Source organism: Elaeis guineensis, chromosome 1 (genome assembly GCF_000442705.2).
Source record: "Elaeis guineensis isolate ETL-2024a chromosome 1, EG11, whole genome shotgun sequence".
Taxonomy (NCBI): Eukaryota; Viridiplantae; Streptophyta; class Magnoliopsida; order Arecales; family Arecaceae; genus Elaeis; species Elaeis guineensis.
The window spans coordinates 108,148,291-108,160,191 of record NC_025993.2 but is presented as its reverse complement, the minus strand read 5'-3'; the positions used below and the strand labels follow the sequence as shown (position 1 = coordinate 108,160,191).

The 11,901-nt window shown below is 42.0% G+C and overlaps 1 protein-coding gene across 6 annotated transcripts in view; it reads right to left on the bottom strand.

Moving 5' to 3' along the window:
- Positions 1-4,392: 4,392 nt before the first annotated feature.
- Positions 4,393-11,901, bottom strand: part of LOC109504739 (protein EI24 homolog) — a 34,498-nt gene continuing 26,989 nt past the window's right edge. For 5 of the 6 annotated variants that reach the window (XR_012142033.1, XM_073259147.1, XM_073259151.1 and 2 more), the window contains one exon: positions 4,393-4,706. Coding sequence is in view for 4 of the 6 variants with exons in the window: in XM_073259147.1 (XP_073115248.1) it covers positions 4,661-4,706 (46 nt within the window). In the remaining 2 variants the exon portion in view is untranslated. The remainder of the gene's footprint in view (positions 4,707-11,901) is intronic. The other variant, XR_012142024.1, reaches the window with a different exon arrangement.

The window sequence follows — 11,901 nt, the reverse complement described above, 5'->3', positions numbered from 1 at the left end:
TATATATATATATATATTAAAATAAATATTTTAGTATGGACAGAGTCTCTAGACACATTAATTAGAGGGTATTTAAAAATATAACATAATAGGCATATAAGCTCAAAAGTAACATTCGTCTTGTGAGGGAGAGTTTTATAATTTAGAAGTAAAGAAAGAATAAAAAGAAAAGCATCATCTTGCACTCTTCGAGCAATCTTGTGTTTGATTTTATTATGATCTCAATATTATGATGATGATAATGATATTTTTAATAAAAATATATCTTAATGAAATAATATTTTTATTACTAATATTTTTAAAATATTAATAATATTTAAGAATATATTAATATTTTAATAAAAAAAATATTTCTAACAAAATTAAAGTAAATATTTTATATACTAATAAAATATATATCATTTTTCAAATAACTCATAATTAATAAAAATAATATTTTAAAAATATTTATTTTTAAATAAAAATGTATTCCATACCTTGCATAGGCTTTATGCTAGTGTATAATTATACTTTGTACATTATATACCTTTTTGGTAATAAATTTATATGGATTTGATATTTTGTACCATAAATAATATTATGAATGAACTTGAAGATTTTCTCTTCATATCAGAACTTGCACCAGTTTGGAACTTTGCATTCCCTCTATCCTAATTATTTATTTAATTATCTCAGCTATTGTTTTCTACATGTATAGTCCAGGGGGTTTTAAATCTGCTATACATTGTTGATCTTTTTCTTATTAAAAATTAAATGATTTCAAAAATCAACATCAAAATTTTAAAATTTAAATTTTGATTCTCCAAATGGTTGATAAGAAAATCAAGTTAGATCAAGATCTTTGTACATATCCAAGAAAAACAAACCTTGTAGGCATGCAAGTGTTTTTTTTTTTTATTATTTTTTTTGTCCGAGCAGCTGGTTGTTAAACCCCATACAATAACACCACGCCCCCTTACGAGGGGAGGACCACGGTTCCAGTGACCCCATTCGGTAAGTTGCCCCACAAGTCGCCGTCAACCCGTCGAGCTCGTGCTAAAAAGGGGAAAAAAGCACCCGAACTCGGTGGAATCACATTGAACGTCGGAAACTATGTTCACCGATGCATGAGTTAAACATGGAGACCATCTCATTATGGTAACCTCATCCAAAGGTCCACACAAGCTAGCCTCTAGTTTGTCCTCACCAATAATCTGAATCATTTTCTCTCACTAAATCTTGGATGCATGTGATTTGTGATCAAAATTGAAACTAAAATGATTTGAAATAGCCATATTATCCGGCACATATGATCCATGATGAAATTTGAAATCGGAATTGAAACAAAATTTCAATACTAAAATTGAGACAAATTGAATATCCAGAAATTTTCATTCTTTTTTACAATTAAAATTAAAATGCGGCTTTCTCTAATCAAATAGTTGAAACAAAAAATACTTATTTTTATTTTTATTTTTAAAATAAAATCTAAATTTTCCCAAGCAAATATGCCTGAAAGCTTAACGGGTGTGGGTCCACCGTCAGAGAGCAGGTATGTAATTCTCTTTGTATTTTTATACGGTCCAGCATGACACTTGGTAGAACAAAGGATTCATGTATTGATCAAAAACACTTGATGCAGGTTGAATAGGTGGGTTAGATGGAGAGAAATTTAAGGTTCTGGACTCCCGTCACACATCAAGCCCAACTACAAAATTTAATGCCTGCAACCGGACTCCAGATCGCTCTAAACAAATGGCTGGAATGTGGGGTCTGGACATTATTTTAAGAGGGTCCAGGTGGAGATACGTCTTTTTCTTGATGATAGGTGGAGATATGGCAAGAGTGGCACATGACAGTATTAATATTAGAATACTAATTTTATATTTCGTTTTCCTTTTGGGAATGACGAGGTGGGGGAGAGAGAGGGCGAGGCGAGGCATGACATGCTGCTAATGGAGCACGGGTAGGATAAGAGGATATATTCCTTTGTTATCCTTCTCTTTTCCTTTCTTTTCTTTTCTTTTCTTTTCTTTTTTTCTTCTTTTTTCTTTCTTTTTTCTCTTTTTTTCTTTCTAGTTTGGGGTTTTTGGAAATACTTTTGTTAGGGGAAACATATTCCTTACATGTGATTAAAGGAAGCTTTTGACCGGCCTTTCCGCCTAAATGTTCGCTAAAGATTCGGAACGATGGCCGTTTAAAGGAGCTAAGGTCCCCCGGAGGCCCCTAACCGGGGATAAAAAAGAAAGAGACAAGGTACTTTATTGGAGGTGATGAGGCATTATTATATGTGAGCTTATGATGTGACCACGGGGTATCTAGGATCAAGCATATTTGAAGTCCTCTGAGAACAACATAAAACTCCTTTGGATGATGAAAAGAGAAGCAATGACCACAAAAAGAAGAGACGGTGGCTTCTTGTTGGTAGGGCTGCAGCTCCTCCTAACACAACTCAGCATGCAGAGTACTTAGGAGACCATGTTTGGGATTATATTATACCTTTTGGCTACAAGTGAAGAAGAAAAAAAGAAACAAATGTAACTTTTGAGCTACTTATTAAAAAGTTACACAATTTTGTAAGCTCCATAAATAGGGGCAGCAATGGATTAGATCGGATGTGGATCAAGTTGATCAAAGATTAAGTCCAAAAATTTCTATGTATATATAATTAAGTTTGTACCAATATATTGGCATGCATGATGCGGATCTGACAATAAAAATAATTAATATAATAATAAAAGAGTATCATAATTTTGAGACGATGATGAAATACCAAATAAAAGATAAATAATATATAAGATGTAAAATAAAATATAAAACATACATTAGAGTTTAATGACAAAAAAATAGAATAGAATAAAATATAAAATTACAAATATAATATAGATAATATTTAAAATAAAAAGTAGAGTGAAAAAATTAAATGCACAAGATATAATAAAAATAAAATTAAATGTAAGATTGATGTAAGTGAACCAAGAACTAAACATAAGTGGAAGAACTTAAAGCATGCTTATATTCATAGTCCAATTTACACAGAAATTAGAAAAATAAATATATGATATTTAAATATTTTGATAAATGAATTTCATGAAAGAAAAAGGTCAAACTTGTAAAGTATTAAAATACAAAGAGTAAATCATATAAAAATATAAATAGAATAAATACTAAATTAGAAACATATAATTGAAAAACTAAAAAAAAGATATAATACTGATTAAACAAATTAAAACTAAATATAACTGGAAAAGAACCAATGTTATTTCCTATTAGTAATGCCTTCACAACATGTATCAACACAACCATTTTTCAAAAAGAGGAAAAATAAATTTCATAATAGGGAGGCAAATTTTGTTGAAGTCTTAAAAACATAAAATTATATATATATATATATATAGATGATACTTCTATTGACTCCATCAATAAAGAGGTGGAGAAGGCTATAGATGATACTTTTATTGACTCCATCGATAAAGAGGTGGAGAAGGCTGGTAGGAAGAGAAGAGATGACTTGGGGGGGGTGGGGGTGGGGTGGTGGGTTGGGTGTGGTTTTGGTGGGGGAGGAGGAGGAGGAGGAGAAGGGAGAGAGAGGTGAGGAGGGTGTGAAGATTTTATTATTGTATTATCTGATCAAACAATTAAGCTATAACTGTTGTTGAGATGCAAGGCTGAGTTGTTTCACCCAAACCATATGACTCAATCGATTGCATCAAACGAAATAGGCTAAGGCAGTCCATAAAAGTAATCTTTATTTATTATGTACACATGCTATGTTATTACATAAATCAATGAATCATGCAATTTCAAAAATCTCAAAAATAGATGAGACATAAGGATTGGCCATAGGCCCATACAGGGGCATCTGCACGCGTCTATGGCAGCCCTGATGGCTATTGGCAACTTCTATTCATGCCTCTGTTGTCTTGCCTAGTCCTCTCAATTATTTATTTACACTTCAATTCAAAAAACCTTGTCTACTAAAAATTTATTTTACTTTTGAAGCACCAAGTGGTTCATCCGAACTATGTAGGACAAGAGTAGTAGAGGAAAGATGTTCCATCGTAAAGATTAGACTAACGCCTTCCATCTTCATCCTTCCCTCATTTAAAATTTTGATGTCATTTTTACATTACCTTCCCTCCCCCATGCTTCTTAAAGAAATTTGAGCAGCAGAGTGAAACATTTCCATTTGTGCAAACCATATTTTGGATAAAATTGTTTGGAGGCATGGTTATCACTTATCCGCTATAGGGTGCGAAGTACAAGCTCAGGTGATGACTCCGTGCAGAGTTACCGGCGAAGTGCACCACATCAGCCCTTCAGATTATCGTTGAACTATAAGCACTCTTAAAAAAATAAAAAGGATTGAATAATTCCAAATGGAACAAAATTCTAACACGCAGGAGTGTAGGATAGTTGTGAATGATGTTTCTTTTATCTATTAATTAAATAAATGTTAACAAACCACAATAAGTTCTTATCTATTTACAGTTGCATTGATCTCCAATTGGTGCCCAACAACATCAACCAGCATCCTCCTCCAATTCCTGTACAGGGAGGTGAAACCAGAGCACTTCTACAAGCAACATGTTTCTGAGTCCCACAGTGATCATCAAATTTTCCAAAGAAAAAATGAAAAACGTAACTGCACGCAACAACTTCATGTGGGTTTTGTAATTAGTCAATGTCCTTTCTGTACCTCAGGGAATAATTGCAGCACCAGCATCCTGTAGCAAAGGAACGATGTGAGATTATGCTATTTTGTGGAACATTAATGGGCCCATAATGCTAAAATGAAGAGAACCCAACATTTAGAACTGAGAGATTCAGGTTAGCAATGAAACAAAGAAAGTCCATGACATTGCATCAGCACAATGCACTTGCAAGTTGAGATATTGCATCAAATTTGTGGACTGCTCCTTGAGAGCATTTAAGACCAAAGCAGCAAGTACTAAGCGTAACTTTTAGTTCAATAGAAAAGGTGGATTTGAAGGTTGCAGTTGATAGTTTTCCTTATTTTGGAATACTCCATTTAAGATTAATGACTTAAGTTAAATTTCTATGTGGCACACTTGAATTTGCATTGTCATTGTCATTATATTTTGCAGTATCTGCTGCTTGAGGGCATGCCATTCTGCATGATGGTGCGTAGGTGATAATCACACTCACCTACTTCATAATTTTTGAATTTTATGTAGCTAGAAAATGCTAATTTTTGCTAGCAAGCAAAAAAAAAGAAAAAGAAAGAAAGAAAATTGCCAGTATTTAACAGATGAAAGATTGTCAATGCAATTTCATTGGGTTCCTGATCGGTTCACAATAGATCTCAGAGATTAATAACTTGGCTGGACTTCAATGTTCCAGTTCCACCCACAACATTTTGGTTATTTGGCCTGCCCAACCCAAAAGGATGCATGTCTGTTTTGGTTCTATCTTAATATATTATGGATTGAACTTTTAGCTTACATGACATATAAGGTAAAGAACAAGACCCTTACTTGGCAAGAACTATGAGCCAGCATTCTGCCAATATACTGAGAAACCAAGTTCCCTTTTCCCTTCTTAGGTTAAGAATATTTGACATAAATTTATAGATTACATAGTATCGTACGTATAATATTGATAACATGCACCTTGGTACAACATATGCTAAAAATCTCTTTTTTGTATTGATGTATTTATAGTTTTCTTATGTTATTAAGGGCCTGTTTGGATGTCTAAGGCCAAAATCTCATGGGATTCGTGGACTGGGCCAAGATGATCAACTAAGTCAAGCTGCATTAAGCTCATCTTTATAAGAATCAAGAGAACCATTGGAATGGGATGATCCGAATCTTATAGGGAGAAAAAAAGACCTACTGAAGCTCTTGAGTATTTGGGAATATAAGCCTAGTCCAAGCTTATTTTTCCTACTTTCACTGGCCCAACCCACGAATCCTATGAGATTTTGGGTCTAACCATCCAAACAGACCCCACGTGGAAAGATCAGTTGCAGCATGTCAATCCAAAATCATCTTAGTAAAGCGATGCTCGCATATGTTTCGGTACTGAAAATTTAAACCATACTTAAAATTTCCATTGAGCCCACAAGTACATAATCTTTCTCATCCTGATATAGCATCTAGTCAGATTTGTAAAGAAAGACTATGATATAAAGATATTCTGGTAACATTGTAATGATTCACCCAATTTCTCAAGTAAATAGTGATGCAACCAGACAAGGATAGTGAAGTTCTAACTTGAGGCAAATCAAGGAATGCAATGACTTTCTTAGAGAAGGTGAGCTTTCTGAAGAGAACATATAGGGCTTGTTTGGATGGTTAGGCTGGTCCAACCACCAAAAATACAGAATTATAGACTATGCTGGCATATTTTATAACTATCCAAGACCACCTTTTGAGTGGGCTACCCCATCCCATGGAGAGAAAAATAATCGGTTGTAAAATATGTCAAACTCAACCTATAATTCTGTATTTTTTGTGATTAGACCACGAATCCTATAGGATTTTGGGCCCAACCATTCAAATGGGCCCATAATTTGCCAGAAAAAACAATAACTTCCATGCATGAGAAGTGTGCATGCAAGAAATACTCAATTCCTAAAAGGATATGTCATATCACTGTTGTTAGGACCATCACATGATATCAAGGTCCACAATTTCAGCCTCAGGTATCTATCGGTACCTCACCAATAATGTATGGTGCTGAATCGTACCATACCGACACTCGGTATATAAATGCATGCCAGTTTGGTACCAATAAAATATTTTTGGCTTTTTTTTTTGTTTACGAGGATTATTTTAAAGTTTATGGATGTTTTAAAGTATTGTAGTGTTTTTAAAGTACCCAATTAAGCCTCGGTTACTGTTTATGGATGTTCAAAGTGTTTTTACATGACAACACAATTTGTTCAGGTTTGCTTGACCAACGGTATGCAAATGATCTATTTGTAGACATTTGCCTCAAATCACATAGAGGAGTTCAAAATAATATTATATATTATTCCAAGAATTATTCCAGTGATAGTTGTAATATTTAATAATCTGAAGTATTAACCAAAATTTTGCATCACAAATATATGTTGTTGGGTATAAAATACCCACAGCCGAAATCCTCAGCAGGACAGCTTCGCCCGGACTCCGCCATCGACAGCAGGATGGCTCCGCCCGGACTCCTACGGAAGCCGGGCTCCGCCATCGACGGCAGGACGGTTCCGACCGGACTCCTACGGGAGCCGGGCTCCGCCATCGACGGCAGGACGGCTCCGACCGGACTCCTACGGGAGCCGGGCTCCGCCATCGACGACAGGACGGCTCCGACCGGACTCCTACGGGAGCCGGGCTCCGCCATCGACGGCAGGACGGCTCCGACCGGACTCCTACGGGAGCCGGGCTCCGCCTGCAACTTCGGCTCCGAGAGGGTTCCACCCGGACTCCTACGGGAGCCAGGCTCTGACCTCAGTCTCCGACCTCAGTATCAGCCGCCGGAGCCGAACTCCACCCACGACCTCAACCAAAAAGAGGACCCCTCCCGGACTCTTACAAAGGCCGAACTCCGAACGCTGCCGAGCCTCGGTCAACAGATCCGCGCCCCTTGGCAGATTACAATAACAACCATGATCCTGTTCCACTTCCTGTAGCGGATTCCGCACGGCTACATCACCCCCTGCGGCGGACCCATTACTCTCTGACAGGCTGTGTCAACGGCCACGATGCTGCTCCGCTCCCTGCGGCAGGTGCTGCACGATCCCACTACTCGCTGACAACTAGCGGCAACGGATGCCGCTCCATTACCTACAACAGGCCCTACGTGGCGGGCTATAACGATAGCCACGGGTCTACCCCACTATCTTTCGCAATCAATTCCCCTGACCATGGGCGGCCCACTACCGGACGGTTACAAACGTCGCCATCAATCCGTTGCCTCCTCCGCCTATAAAAGGGGGACCCAGATACGTTATTCTTTAAGCTCATTTTTCTTATCTCAAAACTCTGCTAAATTCTCCGTTCGAGCACTCCATTCTTGTTGAGGCAGAGAACTGACTTGAGCGTCGGAGGGTCTTGCCGAAGCAACCCCACCTCCGGTTTAGACTTCCCTTGCAGGTCCCGGTGGCGACCGCGGCTTCCCCGACTCCAGCTTCTCCGGCGCAAGCGGATTTTTGCACCAACAGGATTGGCGCTAGAAGGAGGGCCTGAACCTTCGCAGCACCCTTGTTCTTGAAGGAGCGCTCAACGGACCCGCTTCTGGCCATCTTTTCCGGCACCCAATCCTCTTTTCCCCGTCCGATGCCCTCTCGCGAGGTTTCTGCACAACTACCTCCAGCTGTGGTCGCCGATAAAGGGTGGCCGGGCGACCAGTCTCCGCCGGATTCCGTCAATGTCATATCGGGGGAATCCCGACAGGAGGCGATCAGCACATCAGCTGTACCCCTCAAGCGGCAAAAAGTTGAAGAACCCATAGCCTTCACTGAAGAAGACGCCAAGGGAGTCCAATTCCCTCACAACGACGCGGTCGTAGTCTCCTTGAACATAGCAAATTATGACGTCCGTCGCATTCTCGTCGACAACGGAAGTTCGGCTGACATCTTATTCTACAGTGCCTTTTCAAGAATGGCCACCCTTGGCGGTCATCTAAGGCCGATTTGCTCCCCCTTAATAGGGTTTACCGGTGATGCCGTTCCGACGGAAGGAACGATAGCTCTAACTGTGACCGCGGGTCAGCATCCAAAGCAGTCCAGAGCCCTGGTGAATTTCCTGGTGGTAAAAGCACCATCTGCCTACAATGCAATTCTTGGCCGACCCGGCCTCAATGCCCTCAGAGCCGTTGTTTCGACCTACCATCTGAAATTGAAGTTCCCCACCAACAAGGGGATCGGAGAAGTCCGGGGAGACCAAGCGCTGGCCAGGCAATGCTACAACATCGCCCTGCAAAGAAACGACCAAGCGGACTTCTGTCCGGTCGACGGATTGGATGCGCGCGATGACCTCACTGAAGAGAGGGGCGGTCCGATCGAGGACCTAATACCAATTCCTTTAAACGATGGGAATGCGGAGCATGTGGTGTTAATTGGCTCCAACCTGGAGGAGGAGGTGCGGGTGCGTCTCGTGGATTTCCTCCGAAGGAATGCGGACGTTTTCGCATGGATCCCGGCGGATATGCCGGGGATTGACACAGAAGTCATGGAACATCATCTGGCGGTCGACCCTAAACATCGGCCGACAAAAGAAAAAATCCGGAGTCATGCCCCGGAGAGGCAGAAGGCAATAGCCGAAGAAGTAGATAAACTTCTCGAGGCCGGGTTTATCAAGGAAGTCAATTATCCTGAGTGGATCTCCAATATTGTCTTGGTCAAGAAAGCAAACGGCAAGTGGAGGATGTGTATCGACTTCAAAAAGCTGAATAAGGCTTGCCCAAAGGACAGCTACCCCCTTCCCAGGATCGACCAACTGGTGGACGCTACCTCGGGCCATGAGCTTCTCACTTTTATGGACGCGTTCTCCGGCTATAACCAGATTAGAATGGCATCGGAAGATGAAGAAAAGACAGCTTTTATCACTAATCGCGGCCTTTACTGCTACAGGATTATGCCGTTCGGCCTCAAGAACGCAGGCGCAACCTATCAACGACTGGTGAACAAAATCTTCAAGGAGCAGATCGGCCGAAACATGGAGGTTTATGTGGACGATATGCTCGTGAAAAGCAGGTCTTTCGAAGATCATGTCGCCGACCTCGAGGAAACCTTTGGCGCTCTTCGAAAGTATAGAATGAAGCTGAACCCGACCAAATGCGCCTTTGGGGTAACCTCAAGAAAGTTCCTGGGCTTCATGGTATCGGGGCGCGGGATCGAGGCCAATCCGGAGAAAATTCGCGCCATCCAAAATATGACTGCCCCAAAGTCGATCAAGGAGGTTCAGTGCCTCACGGGAAGAGTTGCGGCTCTTAATCGCTTTGTCGCGAGGTCGGCCGAACGATGTTTGCCCTTCTTTCAAACCCTCAAGCAGCCGAAGAACTTCTGTTGGACCTCTGAATGCCAACAGGCATTCGAAGAATTGAAGAGCTACCTTAGCTCGCCCCCACTGCTGGCGAAGCCCGAGCCTAAGGAGGAACTATTTTTGTACCTGGCAGTCTCTCCCACAGCCCTTGCAGCCGTCCTTGTTAAAGAGGAAATGAAAGTCCAGCGACCGGTCTACTATATTAGTCGCGTGCTGAGGGACGCCGAGACCAGGTATACTAAATTAGAAAAACTGACCTACGCCTTGTTGATTGCAGCTCGGAAACTCCGGCCTTACTTTCAAGGGCACACGGTGACGTTACTCACCGACCAACCGATCAAGGCGGTTTTGCACCGAGCTGACACCTCTGGGAGAATGGCGAAATGGGCAATCGAGCTCACAGAATTCGACATCAACTACAAACCTAGACCGGCAATAAAGGCCCAAATATTGACGGATTTCATAGTAGAATGCACCATCCCCGAGGAGGCCGAACCTGAGCCAAGCAAAATTGACGACCTGAAGACTCAACCGAACTCCCCCGACGAAGAAGCCAGTTCCTCCGATCGCTTTTGGACCCTCCATGTAGACGGATCTTCCAACATGGCAGGCGCAGGTGCAGGCCTGATCTTAACCAGCCCGGAGGGAGTCGTCGCGGAGTACGCTCTGCGTTTCGAATTTCCCGCAACAAACAATGGAGCGGAATATGAAGCCCTGATCGCAGGATTGAGGATCGCCAGGGAGCTGGGAATAGGTCAACTCCGGGTGCACAGCGATTCCCAACTTGTGGTGGGGCAAGTTAGCGGGAGCTTTGAAGCGCGGGAGGACAGTATGGCCAAATATCTTGAGAAAGTGAAGGAGTTCACCCCTGCCTTTGGCAATTTCGACATCAGGCAAATTCCAAGGTCGGAGAATACCAGAGCCGATCTTCTCTCCAAACTGGCGACATCGGCTCCGGCCGAATTGCCCAAAGACGTCCTCTTTGAAGTTTTAAAACATCCGAGTACGGAAGAACCGCGACTCGTAATGGAGATCGACCACGAGCCCAGCTGGATCGACCCGCTGATAACCTATCTTAGAGATGGGATTCTCCCCCAGGACGCGAAAGAGGCCCGGAAACTCCGAAATCAAGCCTCCCGGTACATCCTTTATGAGGGCAAATTGTACAAAAGATCGTACTCTTTGCCCCTCTTGAGATGCCTCCGACCCTCAGAAGCTGACTACGCTTTATGGGAAGTACACGAGGGAGTCTGCGGAAGCCATTTGGGTGCCAGGTCTCTATCCCACAAACTACTCCGCCAAGGGTATTACTGGCCAACGATGCATCATGATTCAATTGAATATGTCAAAAAGTGTGATCGATGCCAGAGGTACGCCAACGTCCAGAGACAACCTGCTACCGAGCTCACACCCTTGGGTGCCCCATGGCCTTTTGCGCAATGGGGGATGGATATTCTTGGCCCCTTTCCCATGGCGTCCGGTCAAAGGAAATTCCTCCTTGTAGCAATCGACTACTTCACCAAATGGGTCGAGGCCGAGCCACTAGCCAAAATCACGGAAGCGAAAGTGCAGGATTTCGTCTGGAAATCAATCGTGTGCAGATTCGGTTTGCCTAGAACCCTGATCACTGATAATGGACGGCAATTCGCGGGAGCCAGATTTGCTGAATTCTGTGAAGATCTAAACATTTCCCACAACTTCACATCAGTGGCCCATCCTCAGGCGAACGACGAAGCTGAGGTAACTAACAAAACCCTTTTGCAGGGTATTAAGACCAGGCTCGAAAAAGCAAAAGGAACTTGGGCGGACGAACTTTATCATGTGCTATGGGCGTATCGAACCACCCAGAGGTTGCCTACAGGGGAGACTCCCTTTGCTTTAGCCTTTGGTACGGAAGCCGTCATCCCGATCGAGCTTAAACTCCCGTCGG